Source organism: Ricinus communis, chromosome 7 (assembly GCF_019578655.1).
Source record: "Ricinus communis isolate WT05 ecotype wild-type chromosome 7, ASM1957865v1, whole genome shotgun sequence".
NCBI classification, from domain to species: Eukaryota; Viridiplantae; Streptophyta; class Magnoliopsida; order Malpighiales; family Euphorbiaceae; genus Ricinus; species Ricinus communis.
The window spans coordinates 25,441,005-25,453,400 of NC_063262.1; the positions used below are offsets into that span (position 1 = coordinate 25,441,005).

A 12,396-nucleotide genomic window follows, 5' to 3' on the forward strand; every position below is an offset into this window, starting at 1 on the left:
ATGAATGAATGTTTATAAAAGAAATGATAGTTATTGAAATTTTAGTTGTTGATTTAAAATTTATTTTATATTTTTATTTTTATAGATATAATAATATCAATAATAGTGTAATCAAAAGGCGTGTTACAATACATATAGCTTTTGTTATCAAGGAGTTAGAAAGTTAACAACTCATGAAATTGGGAGGGCCAATTGAAAGAAAGCAGAGCTTAGGGGGCCTATTTCATAACATGACAAGTTCGGGGTCCAATTATGTATCTAACCTTCTTAGAATAAATAAATAAATTAGTTGCTTATTGCATAGAAGGCATATGCTTTTTCTCCAATAAAACGCAGATTCTTATCTCTCCACAAGTTTTAACTCAATACGCTCTAATACGCCTCAAACTCTCTCATTTCTCTCTCTTTCTATCGTTGGCGCGTTCTCTTGGCTAATAAACTTCCAAATCAAAAAAATTAAAGGGTTTAGAGACAATTCAAACTCTTTAATCCAAATGGAAGCATTACAGAGCAGAGTAGAAACATGGATCAAGGACCAAAAATCAAAGATCTTAAAGGTATCTTGGGGTCCGTTACAATGGAGAATGAGGTGGCCACCATGGATTCACAGCGACAGACAACAACAGAGGAAGATGATTCAACAAGAGTATGTGCGTCGAAGGAAACAACTTCACGATCTTTGTCACGCTGTTAAGGCTGACTCCGTTTCTGATTTGCAGGATATTCTTTGTTGTATGGTTCTCGCTGAATGTGTCTACAAGGTCCAATTTTCTTTAGAACTCACCCCATTGACATTTTTGTTTTATTTCATTATGTTATTGCTATGAAATTAAGGTTATGCAGTTTCGGCAATGACATTATGAAGCATTCTTTTTTAATGTATATTTATAGGATTGAAGTGTGTTGTGGAAAATATAAGCATTTCAAAAGAAATCAAATAATGCCAAAAGGCATGTCTGGAATGAATAATATGTAAGAGTTTCAATTCAATTCTTGCAAAATCATGTCAATTTTCATATCATTTCAGCAATTATGGACTTTCCAAACGCGATCATTAAATAACTAGAATTCAACTCAATTGCATTCTTGCATTCTAAAACTTCCAAACGAGTGCGAGAATTAAAGTTTTTTGCAATAAATTGAATTCTTCCTCATAGTTTGTTCCGAGCAAGACAAGTAGTAATAGAAAAGAAAGGAAACTACTTACTGTTTAACATGTTCACCATTCTGCTTGTACAAAGGAAAAATCCTTTACTTACTGTATTTATGTTTTATCACATATCAGAGACCTGCTAATGAGATGGTTCGGGCTGTGAACAAATTTAAAGCTGATTTTGGAGGACAAGTTGTTTCTCTTGAGCGTGTGCAACCCTCGTCAGATCATGTTCCTCACAGGTTCTTTTACAATTTCTGTTGTTCACTTAATTTGCAATATGGAGTTCACCTTCACTTATTGCTAGCCAGTTATTTGACAATAAACATGTTAGATTTTTTTTCTTCTTTTCATTTGTGTCATATTATAGCTTATATGCATTTTAATTGCTGCAGGTACCTATTGGCTGAAGCGGGAGACACATTATTTGCTTCCTTTATTGGTACAAAGCAGTACAAGTATGTATTATGAATATTTCATTAATCAACTTTACACAGCTGTTATAACTTCTTAATTCATACCTTTAGTTTTATTATCAGGGATGTTGTGACCGATGTAAACATACTGCAAGGTGCTATATTCCATGAGGATGGGATGGAGGATGCTGCCCAGATGGAAGGTATTGACTCTGGACAAGGCGAAAGTCAAAAGGGAAATGGGGAATATCAATGGACTCCCCTTGAAGCAAAGCCTAAACAACTAAAAGATCAGTCTAAGCCTGCTGCACATCGAGTAAGAAAAGCTGTCATTTTCACAATTCATTTTCTTGTGGATACTCTTAATATGAGCTAATACAAATCTTTATTTGTTTGATTGTGGATATTATCACGTATGTCAATAATTATTTTAAATAATATACCGACAATGTAAATTGCAAATTTTTTTTTCTCCATCGATTTTTCCTTGCCCCTTTATTTTTCTCCATCATTATCGTAGGGATTTTTGGCTCGTGCTAAAGGTATACCTGCTTTGGAGTTGTATAGACTTGCTCAAAAGAAGAATCGGAAACTTGTTTTATGTGGACATTCACTTGGTGGGGCAGTAAGTTCGGTTTACATGTTCCTTAAGCTTTTCTGAGTGCATTGCTTTGATCGTTACATTTCTCATTTTCTTCTTTTCCCATTCTTTTAGGTAGCAGCATTAGCTACTCTTGCCATTCTGAGGGTTATTGCTGCATCCTCTACATCAAAAGAAAATGAAAAGATTCAGGTTAAATGTATAACTTTTTCCCAACCGCCAGTTGGGAATGCTGCTTTAAGAGAGTATGTCTTATTTCATCTATATTTCATAAATAAACAATCGAGAGTCTACTTACTTTAATGAACTGCTCTTTTCTGGAACATTGGGACCTCTTAATATATTCTTGTCTATCTCTTTTCTTCTTTTCCTCATTAGTTATGTCCATGAAAAAGGCTGGCAGCACTATTTCAAGAGCTACTGTATTCCTGAAGATTTGGTGCCCCGTATCTTATCTCCTGCTTATTTTCATCATTATAATGCTCAACCTTTGCCAATGCGTTCTGAGGTTGAAACTAGCGGTCAATCAATTTCAAAACGTGAAAAAGGGATGGAAAAATCAAGCATACAGAAGCCAAAGGAGAATGAGGGCGAGCAATTGGTTCTGGGTTTAGGCCCTGTGCAGACTTCTTTTTGGAGACTTTCAAGGCTTGTTCCTTTAGAAGGTTTTAGAAGGAAAATTAATGAATACACGAGAAAACAAGTTGATCCCGTTGAGACATCTGCAACAAATAACTCTGCTGTAACATCTTCCATTGAGGATGTAGTAGCTGAACCACAGTCTCTTGAAATCCAAGAGGGTTCTGATGGCATATCTCTTAAACCATTATCTCACACTAATAATGGTGAAGCAGTGTCTGGAAAATTAGCTGAAAAAGGCAATGATAAAGGCGGAGATAGAAGGAACTGGAGTAGAGTGCCTTATTTACCTTCATATGTTCCATTTGGGCAGGTATAATCACGAAAACATACTTTGTGATATTGCATTCTGTTACCTTGCTGTCTTTGTTTCATGGAGCCCAACCAAAATTGAGTTAAGAGTTCCATTCCTAACTAGATACCTTTGCATATGGGGATTAGGGATTCTTCTTCCTCCCTCCTGTAGGATGATATAAATTTATGCTGTTTTCTGTTTTGTTACTCAATGTACTATATTTCAAAATCATACTAAGCAGTGTTAATGATATTTTATTTGTAACAGCTATATCTGTTGGGAAACTCTTCGGTGGAATTATTATCAGGTGCAGAGTACTCAAAATTAACATCGGTAAGAGTTTCCTTTGTTTATCCAGTCTCTGTATGTGTATGTGTGTTTAGTTAATTAACTTTCCTTGTCTTTGTCTGTGATGGGCTATATTAACATTATTTCCTGCATAAACTGCACAATGCTTTAGCTTTGCATCTCCATTAGTATTGTGGAGGTAGTAAATCCTGAGATCTCTCATTTTGTTTGCTTTCTTTTGGCAAAGACATTTTCAGGTCAGATCTGTGATTGCTGAACTAAAGGAACGATTTCAGTCACATTCAATGAGATCTTACCGGTCTCGATTTCAGAGGTAGTATATTGTTCTGTAGAAATTTTTTGCTCTGTATTTATAATCTTTTTGGTATTTTTTATTTTGTATTTCAGTTTGTGTCTTTTTTCTCTTCCATTGGTAGTTACCTTCATCTGGTTGTCTGCTAGTGCCACTGGTTCCACCAGGAGTCCAATGTGCAAGTCTCTGCTAGGGGTTGGTGTACTTTTTATAGTTTTACCTTTATTGATATCATTGCTGAGAGTTGCAGCAACAGGATAGCCTCTTAAGTTTAGTATAGAACCTGACTAAATGGAAAAATATGAAAAACTTTAGAGTAAATCAAGACTCGACATTTTCAATTACTATGGAATGTTGCAATGTCTTACAATAATTTTATTCTAAAAAAAATTGTCTGTGTCCTGTACTTTAATGTTTCTTCAATGACACTGAAAAACTTGGAGCAATTATACTTACGGTTACTGAATTGAGAACTTAGTTTCAATTGGGTCATAAAACTTTAATTAAATGAAAGTGATTGGTACCTTGTGAATAACCTATTATAAAGTTGATTTGGTTGCCAGATTGATAGAGAAAAAGGAGTTTGAGACTCATGAGATAATTAAGGAGAGAGCAAGCGAAGTAATTGGTCTTTGCAGGGTTCCTAGATGATAATGAGCACAAAATAAAGTGGTAAATTGGTAGCCACATCAGCTTCTGGCAAGCTCTTCACCAGATTTATTAGTTGAACTGAGACTAAATTTTCTTATGAACAAATTAAAGTTGAGTACAAAGTTCAATGATCATGTTATGTGTGCTTATTGCTGTCAGATTGGATTGTATGGAGGGATGATGGTGCCTATATGAAATCCAGTATCTCTGAAGATACTGTTATTGACATGCTAATAAGGATGTATAGCTGATTATGAACATCTGTAGGGTCAACCAGAATTATCTGTTTTTGGTTCTAGTTAATGATGCACAAGTATTGTCCCTTTCTTATTAACTATGTTGTGCCGATTACTGATATAAAGATTATTGGGCTCCGTTGTAGTTTGGAACCAGGTCTTTGTGAAAACATTGGTATTTAAACAGAAAAACCTGAGATAATTTTGTTTCTTAGTAATGAATTTGAGGTAAGAAATGATCAACTTGTATTATTAATTGAATCTTAAAGCTTCTAGTGTTACCTGCCGCACATTATGTAGGAGTTTGGGTTTTGAGGACTAAACCGTAAATTGAGAATTTTGTTAATCTAGTAGCAGTCTAAATTTATTATTGCAATTAGCCTTCTCCTGTTATGTGTAGCTCCATTTCAATTCTTTTTGAAGATGAAAGAAAACATGTTTTGTCTGCTGGAAAGAGTTTTCTTAGTTCTGGTAGAAGTTGTGGGAATTCACCTCAAACTTGGTGCAGGTGTTAGATGCATATGCATGTCTGTTGGGTAAGTCTAACTTTTTCCATACAGTTCTAAATAGGAGGTTATACCGTGGTATCTATGTTGTGAATGACTGAGAGTATTGGGTGAAGTTGGAGTTTGAGCAACAAAACTGGTAGAATGACAGACTAAGGATGTCTTATATATATTTAGTTGCATTCAAGAAGACACAAGCTGCCTATTAATTTCTCCTTGACAAGTGAACCGAGATTATTTCCACGCTAAAACTCGTGGACGTAACTTGATTATGACAACAATTAAATGAACATGAAACTATTTCACAAGTGTTTGTGGGTAGCTACATTAGGATCAAGCTACTAAAATAGTGCATTGACTTAAGGACTGAGGGTTCTGACTGCATGTTGATAGTTCTTAAAAGTGGTGGATTTTTCAATATTATCTTATATCTCTATGATCACTCATGAATATGCTCTGCATGTGCCTTTTTTTTCTTTCTCTACCATAGGATTTTTTCCTTCTATGTTCTCCATTAATAATATGAATATTTGGCAAAAATAATGCATACTTCTGAAGATTGAATTAACAGGAATGAATTGGTTTCTGGATGATCTGGTCTCAAACAACCGCTTTCTTGTAGCTTTTGATAATTCTATGCTGCATACTTAATTATGGATAATATCTCTTGAATTAATTGGCGTGACATATGTTGTTCTTTTTCTTTCTGCAGAATCTATGACATGTGCATGGGTGATGGTATTTCACCTTTCCCGGGAATGGAGCAACTGCCTCAGTTTCCACATTTACAACAGTGGCTTGGCCTTGCAGTTGCAGGTGCTGTAGAGCTTGCACAGATTGTAGAGTTGCCTGTAATTCGCACAGCCACTTCGATTCTTCCTCTTGGATGGAGTGGTGTTTCTAATGAGAAGAATGGAGAACCCTTAAAAGTTGATATTACTGGTTTTGGCTTGCACCTTTGTAACCTGGTTCATGCTCGAGTTAATGGTAACTGGTATTGTTCTTTGTCGCCATTTTGTTTCTGTCCTTTGATGAGATTTTCCACCATTTTGTTTTTGTGATGAGATTGTTTCTTTAAAGTATTTTAATTTAGTCAAACCGGAAAATAACCTAGCCTCATATTACAAGCGTAATTTTGCTTGATTGGTGATAAGATACAGCTTCGTTATTATTGTTACCCCATACGGAGTCATTGTAATATTGCCATTTCTTTTTCATCTGGATGTTTTTGTTGTTAACCTTATTTCTCTTGATTTTCTTAGCCGTGACTATTCCTTTTTTGTGCATGCTCTCACTATATGTATTTTCTGAAATTCTCTCTTAATTTACCATTTTATCTTCAGATCTGTATGCTTTCTTCATCCAGGTGTTCAACTAGAGTGGAGTCATTTCCTTCAGTGCCCAGCTACTCTTCAAGTCAGGAAGTACATCCAGAACTACAAAAGATCAGGGTCTTGGTAGGAGGTCCTCTAAGACGACCACCAAAGCATCCAATAGTGGCCGATTCCTTGATGCCTGTTTTCCCTTCTATTAATGCCAACACTGATAATCTCAGTAGAGAGCATAGTTTAGGACATGGGGAGCAACTCCTTCGCCCTGAAGAATTGAATGATTTTTGCATTTTTTGTACAAGTGATTTCACTACTGTCTCTAAGGATGTCCATGTCAGAACTCGTAGGGTGAAATTACTTGGGCTTGAGGTAATTTTCTTCTCAATTCTTTATTATAGTTGCTCTCCTCTCTCTCTCTCAACTTTTGTTTTACATGTAAGATGCCTCTTTTATGCATAGGGTGCTGGTAAAACTTCTCTTTTCAAGGCAATTATGGGTCAACGCAGACCTACAACTGTTGCCAATTTTGAGAATAAGCATACAGAGGCTGGTATTCAAGAAGGCATTGCTGGTGGCGTATGCTACATGGATTCAGCTGGGATAAATTTGCAGGTATATAATATGAACAGAGTTTCTGTTATATAAGCTAATGTATCATTGTTTGGAAAGAGAGAGATTGGCCTGAAGATTGGTAGTAACTGTAAACAGCACAAAAATATAAGAGGATTTGTAGTTTTCTCTTTCTTGTTTTTAGTTTTACAAGAATCTAAGGAGGAAAACTTTTGCATAGTAATCAAATGTATTTATTTTTTCTTTGCAAATGTAAAAAAGGCAGAAACTTCAAAATATTGAATACTATCTAACCTTAGTTGCTATTGCTATATTCCTATATTTATGCTTTAAGGTTTTTACTCTTTCTCCTCTATATTGTGTATATATTGCAGGAGCTGAATATGGAGGCTTCTCGTTTCAGGGATGAACTGTGGATGGGAATTCGTGACCTTTGTCGGAAAACAGATTTAGTAATTCTTGTGCATAACATGTCCCATAAGATTCCTCGAAGCAGTAACCCAAATGCATCACAGCTACAACCTGCCCTTTCACTTCTTTTAGATGAGGCTAAAGCTCTTGGGATTCCTTGGATTCTTGCTATAACAAACAAATTTTCTGTGAGCGCACACCAGCAAAAAGCAGCAATTGATGCTGTTCTCCAGGCATATCAAGCATCTCTGAGCAACACAGAAATTGTGAATTCCTGTCCTTATATTATCCACAGTGCCTCTGCAAGTGCTTCTTTGTCATTGGCTGCAGCTGAGAGAGATTCTGGTGGGAGGATGGGTGCTCAAAAGCTTATTTTTTCTCCAATTAATCTTGTTTGGAGGCCCTTTCAAAGGAGAGACACCATTTTTCCTGTTGAGGGTGTGAACTCACTTTGCCAGCTTGTCCACCGTGTGCTACAGAGTCATGAAGAGGACTCTTTACAGGTAAAGCACTTATACCAGTATGGTTCTACAGATATAATATTGTTTAGTTATATATGTAGTGAAGTGTATGGTAAAATAACGTTGTATATTCACCTGTGGCTGTTAAATGACTAACAAAATATCAATGCTGTCACACAAATACTTTTTATTTATTTGTATTTCTATTAGGTCACTTTTGTCTAATTAAGGTAAAGATTTAATGTGGTGGCTAAGTGAAAAACTTTCATGGTGTACCTTTTGTTATACCATCACATTGGAAAGATTACTTGGCTGTCGCATTAAAAGTTGTAGCTAAATTTGTCAATGGAATCTTATTGATACAAGTAATGACAAATTGAAGTTGAGATAACATGTTGAAACTCTCTGATCAGTCTGGTGAAATGTTGAGTTTAAAAAGAGTTCCACACATTTGTGGGACAGTGTTGGACATGTGATCAACCGAGCTGGACTGAGTTTTGCTCCATGTAGTGTTGCCTTTTGATTTGGTGGCCTTCTTAGTTCAACTGGCACGTCCTCCACTGAAGCCTTATTTTGGGGTTGAGAAATACTGATTGGGCATCTGAGTACTGTCAGACAGAAAGAAGCTGTTTTGTACGCTGCAAAGCTCCCATATCAGTGAAGTGATTTTTTTTGAAGCCAAGTTAGTTGTTTGTACATGCTTTTATACCAGCAGGATAGACTTTGGATTTTGAGACTTTATTGCCATTACTTGGTCATAATTTTGCTATATATATATATATATGGCTAAAAGTTGGATGAAAGATACATTTTTGCTGATTTAATAATCCCACTGGAGATATTGATTACCTTTGGTTGTGTTTTTTTTTTTTTTTTGTTTTCTATTCGATTGAAGGAACTAGCTAGGGATAGACTTGTGGCAGAACTGGCACGGGAGAGTGCTATGGCAATAGATGCAAGTCGAGACTCCCAAGCCAAGGCATCTTCCTTGACAGCTGCGGCTGTGGGTGCTTCCCTTGGGGCTGGTGTTGGCCTTGTCTTGGCTGTTGTCATGGGTGCTGCATCTGCTTTGCGGAAGCCCTGAGTATATATCTATTTTCTGTCCCATCAGTTTCTTGATGTTGGTAGCCCATAGCTGGCGTAAATTGTATATATAACAGATGACACGCTGCCATTTATTCTATTCTATTCTATTCATGTAAATCCATTTTTATCATCGCGATGCTTCAGCTTTCTGCTTGCTTGAAACTTCCCATATGGAGTGGAACAATGCAATACTAAAGCTCATCAATGCATTAGATGTACACAGACAAGGAGAAACATTTAATTTGTATATGTAAGTAGATAAACAGCAGAAGTTAGATACTTTTTGGGCAATGGTACTTTTAATTATTTATTTTGGATCAGTAGCTTGTCATGGATCAGTAGCTTGTCAATATTTGAATTTCATGTTAAAAGGGATGTGTGCTAAATTTTCGTAAATACTTGGGAAAAGAAAAGGAGACATAATTGTAACTGCTCAGTGATTCTAATGCGAGTTTAAAAATTCCCTTTGCTGGATGTATTATGCCCAGAAAGGTGCATAAAATCTGAAAGAACAGAGATCATGTAGCACAGCAAGAGAAGCTACTTTGCTTTGATGAATTTGCGTTATTCTTAACTAGACTGACTCGGTTGACAGTCAACTCAGCCTTGTATGAATCTGAGTTGAGAGTTTTCCTGCTCATATTGTGGTAGATCTCACGGATAACAACCTCGAAAGCAGCCTCAACGTTGGTAGAATCAAGGGCTGATGTCTCCATGAAGAACAAGCTTTCTTCTTCTGCCAGGGTTTTGCCCTCCTCTCTACTTACTTCTCTAATATTTTCCAGGTCACACTTGTTCCCTACAAGCATTCTTGCCGCTGTAGTATCACAATGAGCTGCACAAAGTATTATGACAAGGTCAAATCAATTCAATTAAACCTCAATTTAAAAATTTGCATTAGCATGATAAATTATATGATGCCATTTATTCTCTATGTAGAACCATAAGTTCCAAACTTTATTACTGACCAGAGTAGTTACACTGGATTCAACATAGCATATGCAATTACGTAGATCTTTAATTTGACTACTTTTAGGTTCTTTGTTCTGCATAATACCCAAATCTTCCATTTGTTTCCTTTACCTAATATCTTCAGGCAAATGTAGGACATATGAAAAAACAAGAAAGCAATCACCAAACTTTTTCCACAGCATAGTAAAGTAATAAATTCCATAACCAGAAAGAGCACTAAAGAAAAGTATTATCTTTTGGTGAGCATCCAACTTAACAACTAAAATTACCTATTACTGAGGACCAACAGAATAAAATGAAACAAAAAGAAGAAGAAACAAAGGTACTTACTACTGAGTTCCTCTAGCCACCTTTTGACACTATCAAAACTACTCCTCCTAGTAATATCATAAACAATTAAAGCACCAACGGCACCTCTATAATAAGCAGAAGTAACAGCTCTAAACCTTTCTTGTCCAGCAGTATCCCAGATCTGTGCTTTGATTTCCTTACCCTCAATATCCACTACCTGGGTCTGAAACTCTACACCAATTGTAGCTTTTGAATTACTGTCAAACTCATTTCTTGCAAACCTCGCGAGCAAATTAGATTTCCCTACAGCAGAGTCACCTATCAATACAATCTTGAACAAGTACTCTTCGCCTCCCCCTCCTCCTTGATCCTGACCCATTGCAGTGTTCTTGTTGTTCTTGATGTAATTTCGGATTGTGTGTTGTTTATATTATGATGGGTTTGGATTGTTATTGGGATATGAGTGTGAATGTGAAGTGTAGGGTTTTAGAGAGGAGGAAAGGTGTTACAGACAGGCTGCGTGACTGGCGGGGGGTTTATGTAATGTAAGGAAGTGATAGCTTTGACTATCGAAGTTGAGGACTTTATTTCATACTTCATATCAGTGGTGCTCTTTCGGCTAAGGCTATGTTTGTGTTCTCGAGACATAACATTTATTTTCATGCCTTTTGCTCTCTGTAAATATTTTAGGAATGAGAAAGTTTTTAGGTTATTTTAGTTTAAAATTTTATTATTTTAGTTCAAATTAGCCTTGCATGGGAAATCTTTCACCCTTCCTTGAGAAATTAAATAATTTTTATGAAATGAAATAAAATATAATTTACTAATTCTTAAAATAGTTATTTCATAATTTTAAAAAACTTAAATACATAATTAAAAAATTAAGATATTTTTTTTCGACTTAATAACTAAATTAATTTTAGATAAATATTAACTAGTTAAATTTATTATTTCTTAGCAATTCTGATAAGAATCAAAGCTGCTATGAAATTCTATTGCAAAGTCAATGTATTAAAATCTAAAATGAAAATGTAAGTTATGTATAATGAAACATTCAATCCATTTAAAGAATAAAAGCCATTTGATTATGATTAGACTTTTAGACTTAATTCATATTTATATGGGTTCTTATTTTTTTGAGTTTTAGCTGAAGTAATTATTTTAAATTATCTTTTATTTAATTAAGAATTATTTTATTAGGTATAAGTTATATGTATTGACTATCTTTTATATAGTATTGGTTATACTCTTTTTCAAATGGAGCGATTTTAGCTAAAAAAATAAAATCTTAGATTATATTGATCCAAAAGATAAAGTAATTTCAGCTAAAAAGTAAAATCTTAAATTATATCGACTTAAAAGAAAAAAAAAAAAAACTAAATTAAACTTCATTGCTAACTTTAGAGGTCGAATTAAACCTTATTCTCTGTATGTAAATAGAGTAAATAAACATAGGAAAATAAGTTACTTAAAAAAAGTTGAATTCAATCCTTGTAAAGTTTTCCATCAAGTAAAGAGCTAAGGGGGCTGGCGCTATTATAATATTTCTAGAATTGCGGAAAGTGGGTTACTTGTTTATATGCATAGTACTTATTCGACTCTGTTTGGACTCCAGCGTCCTATACAATTTCCTTTTTCTTTTGGCAATTATTTTTGGAACGAAATACATAAATTAATGTTTCTTTAAGAAAATCCAATAAACACAGTTTATAAAAAATAAAAATAAAAAATAAAAAATAAAAATAAAAAATAAAAAATCTGCATTCATATGTTTTAAACACTAAATGATAATTCTAATAAAATCTAAGTGGGATAAAAAGTAGAACTTAAAGTTTCGTGTGAAATATTTGATAATTCAATGAATTATGAGTCTGTTTGGTTCGGTTCATCATTATAGTTAGTACTTAGTAGTTAATAGGTGATAATTTATGATCGATAGTTAGTAGCTGATAGCTGATAAATTAAATATTTTAATAAAATTTTATCAATAGTTGCTCTTAGTGTGTTAAATGAGGGTTGAAAGTATAATTTATTTTTAAATATATTATATTATATTTAATAATATAAATTAATAAAAATAATATAATATTAAAATATTATAATTAATTTTCTTTAGCTCACTTTTATTTATTATTAAAAATATTTATAAAAATTATTTTAAAAGTAAAACTTTAGA

General features: G+C 34.4%; 2 protein-coding genes across 2 annotated transcripts; one reads left to right on the top strand and one right to left on the bottom strand.

Annotated features, from left to right (window-relative positions):
• The first annotated feature begins 329 nt into the window (after positions 1-329).
• On the top strand, positions 330-9,277 carry LOC8266761. The gene is made up of 14 exons (XM_048376678.1): positions 330-761; positions 1,286-1,395; positions 1,549-1,611; positions 1,693-1,885; positions 2,090-2,194; positions 2,285-2,415; positions 2,549-3,122; positions 3,372-3,437; positions 3,650-3,726; positions 5,811-6,092; positions 6,465-6,798; positions 6,889-7,041; positions 7,374-7,913; positions 8,767-9,277. Exons 1-14 carry the CDS (start codon positions 495-497, stop codon positions 8,953-8,955), a joined length of 3,084 nt encoding a protein of 1,027 aa, XP_048232635.1. The 5' UTR covers positions 330-494; the 3' UTR covers positions 8,956-9,277.
• Positions 9,278-9,377: 100 nt separating this feature from the next.
• Positions 9,378-10,865, bottom strand: LOC8266760 (ras-related protein RABA5e). Its single transcript, XM_002533012.4, has 2 exons — positions 10,260-10,865; positions 9,378-9,792 (listed from the first exon to the last, which is right to left on the bottom strand). Exons 1-2 carry the CDS (start codon positions 10,597-10,599, stop codon positions 9,476-9,478), a joined length of 657 nt encoding a protein of 218 aa, XP_002533058.1. The 5' UTR covers positions 10,600-10,865; the 3' UTR covers positions 9,378-9,475.
• Positions 10,866-12,396: the final 1,531 nt, after the last annotated feature.

Excerpts from the sequence above, each read along its gene's own strand:
- LOC8266761 (XM_048376678.1), top strand. The coding sequence starts at position 495 with ATGGAAGCATTACAGAGCAGAGTAGAAACATGGATCAAGGACCAAAAA. Across the intron at positions 762-1,285 it reads TCGCTGAATGTGTCTACAAG|AGACCTGCTAATGAGATGGT; the intron begins GTCCAATTTTCT and ends ATCACATATCAG. Across the intron at positions 6,093-6,464 it reads GCTCGAGTTAATGGTAACTG|GTGTTCAACTAGAGTGGAGT; the intron begins GTATTGTTCTTT and ends TTCTTCATCCAG.
- LOC8266760 (XM_002533012.4), bottom strand. The coding sequence starts at position 10,599 with ATGGGTCAGGATCAAGGAGGAGGGGGAGGCGAAGAGTACTTGTTCAAG. Across the intron at positions 9,793-10,259 it reads GTGGCTAGAGGAACTCAGTA|CTCATTGTGATACTACAGCG; the intron begins GTAAGTACCTTT and ends TACTTTGTGCAG.